The sequence below is a fragment of the Petaurus breviceps genome, unplaced genomic scaffold (assembly GCF_028583685.1).
Source record: "Petaurus breviceps papuanus isolate PSGF00001 unplaced genomic scaffold, PetGlider_PUasm1.0 164, whole genome shotgun sequence".
Taxonomy (NCBI): domain Eukaryota; kingdom Metazoa; phylum Chordata; class Mammalia; order Diprotodontia; family Petauridae; genus Petaurus; species Petaurus breviceps.
The window spans coordinates 14,261,408-14,270,007 of record NW_027185735.1 but is presented as its reverse complement, the minus strand read 5'-3'; the positions used below and the strand labels follow the sequence as shown (position 1 = coordinate 14,270,007).

At 36.8% G+C, this 8,600-nt stretch overlaps 1 protein-coding gene across 3 annotated transcripts in view; it reads right to left on the bottom strand.

Moving 5' to 3' along the window:
• Positions 1 to 3,339: 3,339 nt before the first annotated feature.
• Positions 3,340 to 8,600, bottom strand: part of MTHFD1 (methylenetetrahydrofolate dehydrogenase, cyclohydrolase and formyltetrahydrofolate synthetase 1) — an 88,547-nt gene continuing 83,286 nt past the window's right edge. For all 3 annotated transcript variants that reach the window (XM_069082359.1, XM_069082358.1, XM_069082357.1), the window contains 2 exons: positions 3,821 to 3,914; positions 3,340 to 3,694 (listed from right to left, as the gene is read on the bottom strand). In XM_069082359.1, the coding sequence (XP_068938460.1) occupies positions 3,825 to 3,914 (90 nt within the window). In that variant the 3' untranslated portion in view covers positions 3,340 to 3,694; positions 3,821 to 3,824. The remainder of the gene's footprint in view (positions 3,695 to 3,820; positions 3,915 to 8,600) is intronic.

Here is an 8,600-nt window from a genome sequence, read left to right as displayed (position 1 = left end):
TCGTTAGTAAGAAAAATTAATTAAAATAGGATGCCATCGGGTGAGGATTTCTTGCCTTTGACTGTATTCCAGGTGAGTATCTCTGCAGGTTGCTGCCCTCCAGGCAAATTCCTGGAATCTTTTTCCTCTGTCCCTTCATGGGATCGCATCCCTGGCTCTACTATCCCTCCTTCCAAGAGAACTGTCCTTGCAATACATTTGGGACTTAGGACTTGGAATGGTATTCACCCTTTTAGACAACCTGCTCCAAGAACAGCAGTCTCCCACATTCTGCACAAAGCAATGAAACTAATAACCTTCAAGTAGGGGTAGTTGAAGGGCAGAGGAGGTTAACTTTTTAATACCTTGATGTGTAACCAAGTTCCCCACTGCATTTTCTTAGTCCTTTCTTGGATGGATTTATGATTTCATCCACATGAATACTTTTTCCCCAGCAGTGCAGATGGTAAACCATCCACGATGTCATCAGTGTATAGCTATTATCCATGTCATTCCAGAAGTCCTCCATGGGGGAAGGGAAGAGCATGAACAAGAGAATGAATACTGTCCACTTGTTATACTGAGCTCTTATTACATGATTTTCTTGCCTTTTTTGTCATTATTTTCAAATATCTCCAAGGAGCTATCCTATATATGCTTCTTCTGGCTTGCAATTTTTCATTAGCAACATATTGCTGCCCACTCATTGCTGACGATACACCTCTCCATTACATTCTGGTTGGCTTGCAATTAATTCTTCAAAGATTGTGGTATATTATGACTCACAGGCATATAGAATCACTGGGAGATATTAATTTTAAAAAAGCCTTATTTCAGGAAGAAGCTTGGTGTCATTAAAAGCACTGTAACAATTTCTCAAATATAATACATTTTGATCTAATGAATTCTGGGTCCGATTCATTGTTTATCTGCTTTCAATCAATCAGTCCATCAATCAACAAGCATATATTAAATGTCTGCATACCAGGTACTGTGCCAAGGCACTGGGAATACCAAAGAAAATTAAACAGTCCCTGCCCTGAAGGGATTTATACTCCATTTGGGGGATGAGGATGAAACATAAGTATATGAAAAAGAAATACAGTATAATGAAGGGTGGCAGGGGTGGGGTGGATGGTGGTCAAAAAGGCCTCAAATAGGTGGTGGGGCTTGAGCTGAGTTTTGAAGTAAATCAGGTATTCTAAGATGTGAGGCAGCTAGGTGGCACAGTGGATAGAGTGCCAGGCCCAGAGGCAGGAAGACTCATCTTCCTGAGTACAAATCCCACTTTGGACTAGCTATGTCATCCTGGGTAAGTCATTTAACCCTGTTTGCCTCAGTTCCTCATCTATTAAATGAGTTAGAACAAGAAAAGGTATCTTTGCCAGGAAAACCCCAAATGAAGTCATCTGACTGAAACAACTGAACTAGATGTGGAGGTGAGGAGGGATGAATTCCAGGGAGGGAGAGCAGCTTGTAAAAAGGCAGTTAGGAAATGGAGTTATCTTGTGAGAGAAACATCTAGGCCAATTTGACTGGGCTAAAGTGTGTACGAAGGGGAGTGAAGTCTACTAAGTCTAGAAAGGGAAGGCTAGGGCCAGATTATGTCAAACAGCAGTCTGTATTTTATCCTAAAAACAAGAGGGAACCTGCTGGGGCTTAGGCAGCTTTAGACCTGTGTTTGGTTATTGTGTTATTTGGAGAGGAAAGAGATGATGTAGGGGTACCAGTGAGGATATTGCATAGTCTAAGAGCTGAAGACTGTTAACAGATGTGGTGGGCATGTTAGTGGAGTGGTGTCACATGAGATGTGACGGAAGTAGAACTGACAAGAAGTAAGGTTCAGTTGACAGCATGCTAGAAAGGTTAGGTGAGGGAGAATGAGCAGTAGAGGTTGGCTCCAAGGTTGTGAACCCGTATGACTAGAAGAAAAATGATGCCCTCAACTGAAATAGGGAAGACTAGAGAACTAGGGGAAACATATATTGGCCATGTTGAATTTGAGATGCCTACCCTAGAAATCCAGTTATGCATTTGGTGTTGCAGAAGTAGAATTTAGCTGATGGTTGAATATTTACACATTTTCAGAGTCATAATTGAACCAATGGGAGTTAGTAAGGTCACCAAGAAAGAATGTAGAGAAGGCCCGGTATAGAGCCTTGGGTTCTAATGACTGAGGGAAGTAGTATGTATGGATGATGATCCAGAAAAGACAGAAGGTATTGAGGGTAGACAGCTTTCCCTAGGAGTCTGGCTGTGAAAGGGAGAAATATTAGTGCTTTCTAGGGCAAATGTCTTCAACTACACTCATAGCAAAAGCCCGTATACTTTGTCTGCAAAGTAAAATCCATCCCAATTTTTTGGTGTTCCCCATGTCTGGGGTTACTTATGAGCTTCTGTGACACAAACTGGCAGCTAGGTGGTGAATGCATAAAGTACCAGACTTCGAGTCTGAATCTCGCCTCAGACACATATTAGCTTTGTGACCTGGCAGGTCCCATGGGATTTCTACACTTCACCTTCTTCATCTGTAAAATAGGGATAAATAATAGCATCTAACTATCAGCATGGTTATGAAGACCAAATGAGATAAGGCTTTGCAAACCTTAAAGTGCTATATAAATTATGGCTATTATTAGATTTTATTATTATGTATTAAAAGTGCTGGAAGAAAATTAACAAAAGTTGGGAACAGTAATTTTCTATCTGTCCCATCACGAACAGATATTTTCTATCTATATGTGAGTAATATGGTGTGAGTAACACTAGTGGACCCACGCTATTTTCAGAGGGCTCTATGAAGGAACTAAGGTAAAAAGAAATATGTCAAAAAACCATAACAAACCCCAAACCCCAGATAAACTAACCACAAACTGCCTCAAGAGTTATCCAGCAGATCTGAGGCTATTTGAGCATCTCTTCCAGAATGTTTCTGACCCTCATAACTTCAGGGTCATTTATTTTGAGAGAGTATTGAAAAGCATAGATAATAAATTGTGGGAGAATTCTTCCTTAGAGTCAAGAGTTTCTCTGGCAATGTGTGGTGAGGTAGAAAGAATCCTGGATGCAGGAGATTCAAGTTCCAGTGTTGGCTTTGACCCTAACTCTACGTGTGATCAAGTACAAACCATGTCATCTCTTGAAGCCTCAGTTTCCTCATTTGTAAAATGAGGGAATTGGGTCAGATGATTTGAAAGGCTCTTTTTAGTTTTAATATTTTGATTTTGAGACAAATTTTGGGCACCAAATACTTATGATCTTATCCTTATTAAAATCTTGTACTGTCACCTATTCAGTGAGGGGATACTAAAGCAATAGCAGAGGCAGGCACAGTTAAATATATTTTAAAGATGGCACTAATTCTTTTTTTTCCTTCTAGAATTTATTTATTTTTAGTTTCCAACATTTATTTCCATAAGATTTTAAGTTACAAATTTTCTCCCCATCTCTGCCCTACCCCCCACCCCAAGATGGCAAGCATACTGAATACCCCTTCCCCTAGTCTACCCTCTCTTATATGATGGTACTAATTCTCTATCAAGAAGGGAAAGAGGGTAGAAAGGGAAGATGTTGAGATTAAAGATATTAAAATTTTTTATTTAATTGAATTTCATAAGGACTGATAAAGACTTCCATGATTTAAGCAAATTTATACATGATAATGTAAGTCAGGTACAACAAATGCAGGCTTCTGGGTAAACTTCCAGTGTAGCATCTGGAGAGGAAAAGAGAAATGAAACTAATCATTATTTACTGCTGCTGAACATCACAATATGAAATCTTTATGTTATATTCAAGAATTTTCATGAAAATGGGGGACTCCTCCTTGAGTATAACTTACCAGTTCAGAACAATCCATTCACCTGTTCTGATACAGGATCCAAGTCAATGTCATAGAAACAGGGCCGAGTTGGGAGACCAGGCATTGTACTCATCTAAGGAACAAAGTAGAATTGCAAAAATGAGCAATCTAACCCTAACAACCCTCCTTCTACCTTCCTCATATAGAACAAAAGCAAGGAACAATGTCTTGTGGTGATATTTCTCATTGTCAGTCAAGGAAATAGACATGAAGAGTTATGGAAATTTCCTAAAGAAGCCATTAGATATCATAAGACTTAAAAAGTCCAAGTCACAGAATTAAGAATATTAGAGCTTGAAATAACCTTAAAATTCATCAAGTCCAATGCCCTCAATTTTTATAAGTAAGGAAACTGGAGGGTCAGTAACCTTGGATTCTGCAACTAGTTAGTAAAAGCCAGGATTATAATTCTGGCTTCTTTACTTTTAGTGCTATATTCTTTCTATAATACTAGGTCAACTTTTTCCTTTAAAAAAAAATTTATTTGAATAGTTTTAGCAATGACTTTTTCTTTTACAGCACATTAATTTCTGAATATATTCCCCCATCTATCCCTACCTTGCAACAGAGATGAAAAAAAAACAGTAACAACAATAGTTCAACAAAAGCGACCAACGTGTCCCATACTCAGTCTCCTACTCCCTCATCAGTGAAAGGAAGGAAGTCTAGTTTCTTATCTCTTTTCTGGATCCAAGCTTGATCATAACATCCAATTTCATTTTACCGTTTTTTCCATTTATATTGTTGTACTCATTGTATATATGGTTTCCCTGCTTCTGTTTATTTTGTTCTGCATTAGTTCATTTGAGTTTTTTATGTTTCTCATATTTGTCATTTCTTTTTTTTTTTTTTAAGCAATCAGGGTTAACACAGCCAGTTATTTCTGGGTGTGGTGCTGAGTATCTGAGCCCAGATTTGATCCCCAGGTCATCCCGACACTGGAGCCGGTGCTCTTACTCGCTGAGCCACCTGGTCGCCCCTAAGCAATTGGGGTTAAGTAACTTGCTCAAGGTTACATGGCCAGGTGTTTCTGGGGGGGTAATAAGTGTCTGAGCCCGGATTCGATCCTGACTCTGGAGCCAGTGCTCTTACTCGCTGTGCTACCTGGCCGCCCCCATTTGAGTTTTTTTAATGTTTCTCATATTTGTCATTTCTTATGGAACAATAATATCCTATTTCATTCATGTACAGTGTCTAGCCATTCCTTAATTAATGGGAACAATTTTTGTTTCCAGGTCTTTGTTATCACAAGACCTACAGTTAGGAATATTTTGGTATGTAGGAGACCTTTCTTTTGGTCTTTAACTTCCATGGCATATATATCCACCAGGGGGGAATCTCTGGGGATGGATATTTAGTCACTTTTTTCTGCATTATTCCAACTTGTTTTTGAGAATGGTTGGACCATAGGCTATATATATCATACATGTATATCTATATATATGTATGTATATATATCTATGTGTAGTATATCATGTGTGTCTTTCAGAAATGTCTCAATCAACTACAATTACATCTTTTGTCATCTTTGCCAATTCTGCCTCCTTAAAGGAAAAAGACTGAAAGCCCTCCACCCTATATAAATTTGTAATTCTTATAATTAACCCAATTAGCATCAGTAAGGCTGCAAAGTTTTCAGGTTTTCAGCAAAACTAAAGAATTGGATTCATGAAATTGTCCTCCATGTAATGGTTTCTAACATGGAGGTAAACAAAGATATAGGCTCAACAAGAGTTGAATAAGCAAAGACTGAAAAGGATTAAATTACCTTACTTGCTTAGTTTAAACAATGTCGAATAAGAAGGGTGAAGCTTTTTTCTTTTTAAAGAGTGTATTTGTCTTAGTAGACAGATTTTCTAATTTACTTCCAAAACTGAGCATATACCTAGGCAATAATACTTCAAAAATCATGTGTATTTAAGCAAAAAGTGTTTTTTTTTTTCCCACAGAATATATAGTTTTACTGTCAATATCCTCACTAGTTTAATTTAGACTTCCAAAAACTGAATAAGTCATAACACAGATGCATTATTAAAGCATTGAGGTCTTGGCTTTTATTTCCTAATAATAATAATAATACCTTTTTTTTGCCTGGGTGGGCAAGGAAATCAGGTTAAGTACAAATCAAAATAGCTTACAAATCCAACTTCTACACAGTACATTTTGATTTTTATAATTTTTTTGTGTAATAACAAATTATGTAAGTACTACTTTAAATATAGACTGAAAATAAGACATCTGAAGTGGAATTTCTAAAAACTGACAGCAAGTATAAAAACATACCTAAAGGACCAGTTGAATGATCTTCTGTAATACAATGCAATTTAAAAACTGCATCACCTAAATGTTGACATTTCTAAGCTCAGCTAAATCCTGAATACTGCAAATAATGAATCCCGTGAAGTAGTCACACATATTTGAATTTGTACTGTTCCAAGTCATAATCAGGTAAAATATGGTAATGGTTCCAACCCAATGAAAACATGCAGTGCAAATTCAAATGATGTGACCACTCCATGGGACTCATTATGTGAATAAACTAGGATCTTAATGGGATCAGCTATACCATACTAATTAGAAATTCCTGAAACACATTCCAGGAACCCGAGTCCTCTAAAATTAGCATCTGGTGCCAAATGCTTTAATCAGAAATTGGAGTTTAAGATAAAGGGGGAAAACAGGGCCAATCAGAAAATAAAGATGTAAAGATTAGCAATTACATAAAGACAGGGAAGACATAAAGATGTTACAAAAGTAAAACTGAAAGAGAACTCATATAAATGTTAAAACATACAACTATAAATGCTAAAACAATCCACAGGACTTTGTGAGGTACCCAAGATATCCTCTGGTAAAAAAGTTATCAATCTGTAGAATAAAGGATAGCAGTTCTGATAGAGCCACAATGGCTGGAAGAACCTTTTCTGGGAAGCCTGCTACTTGCTATCTGTCTTCAGGAAGTGTTCCTAGGTGACAGGCTATTCAATATTGGAATTCCCTGAGTTGTTGCTAAATATTGTACACATGTGAATTTTGGAAACAAAATTACTGCTGACTCTGTATGTGTCCAAGCAGATGAAAAGTTTATAATCAGTTATAGTCAATACTCATTTAAGGTTTTAAAGTGCATTCATTGCTACAGATTTACTGACTTAGACATATAGGTCAAATGGTAAATCTGAAGCAAGGGGTTAAGCAAGGTATTGTTACTCTTTCCCATCTGGTAGAAGGCTATTTTATACTGGTTTAAACTTCTTTTATGTCTATATCTTTAATTCTCCCTTCATATCTTATCTAACAATGCAAAATAATATAGTTGCAGTATTTTCATAGCTACTTAACTGAATTACTTGAAAGGGAAAAATGAAATGTATTGTTGAGGGTGCTTACTATTTAAATATTCTTATTTAAAAGATATTAGTATGAAGCAATTTGGGATTAGGTGAAAAAAATGACTGAAGTATTCGTACTCTTTGATCTAGAGATCCTACTGCTAGGTATATACCCCCAAGGTCAAGGGAGAAAGAAATTTCCCATATGTACCAAAAGATTCACAGCAACACTTTCTATAGTAGCAGAGACCAGGAAGCAAAAGAGTGCCCCCCAACTGGGGAATGGTTAAACAAATTGCAGTACATGACTGTAAGGGAATATAATTTATTTTACCATAGAAAATGTCAAATATAAAGATTTTTCACAGAATCAAGGGAAACCTTGTATGAACTGATAAAGAAGGAAGTAAGATGAAGCAGGAAAACTCTCTCTCCATATATATATGTATAATGACCACAATGTAAATGGAAAAAATAATTCAAAAACTGAATGCTGTATAATTATAATGACCAAGTTTGACCCAGGAAAAGAGTTGAGAAAATGAATAGAAGAAAAGAATAGCATATGCTGTCAGAAACAGTTAATACATTGGTTAGTTTTAATAAACTGCTTTCCCCACCCCCCCACCCCAAGTGTTTTTGCTACAAGGGTTCTTGCTTACTGGGTGGTGGGGAGGAGGGATATATTCAGAAATGAATGTGAGCAATTAAAATATGATTAAATTTTATTTTAAAATATTCATTTAAAATCACCCAGGAGAGGCATTATTAACACTATGAACACTGTAAGATATACCAACAGAAAAATGCAGTCATCTCTTCCATTTAAAAGTTAATTTGTCTTCTAAAACACAATAACTTGTTACCTTTCACTTGTATAGTTTAAGTTGACTTAAATATGTCAACTTTTTTGTACAGCGTGCTTTATAAATGTTTAAAACAACTGAATGTATACTGTGTGGTACCCAAAGGCAGCATATTCAACTGAGAGACATCAGACATGGTACACAGAAGGGACAATTTAAACAAAGTTAGCTTGAAGCAAAACTGTAAATCAGGGCTGTGTATTAAGCACTCTCTTTTCCCTCAATCCCTAATCCCTTTTATAAAAAGTTCTCAACTGGTTTCCAAGTTAGAAAGAACTAAGAAAACAAACATACTAAAATATAAGTAACTAATTAATGCCTTATCCCTCCTGGACCCCTACATTTCAGCAGAGACAATTCCCCAATCCAAAGGAATAAAGTTCTAATGGTGGAACTTCAGACACCTGCCATGAAACTCAGAGACATATGGGTAGGAGGTGGGAAATGGAGCCTTCCTAGTGCTCCTAAATAATGTACCACACCTATTTCTTCTGTGAACAAGGCTTATCCTGAACTCAATCAAAGCCACAACAGAAGTGTGAAAACTGGAAACCTCAAGGC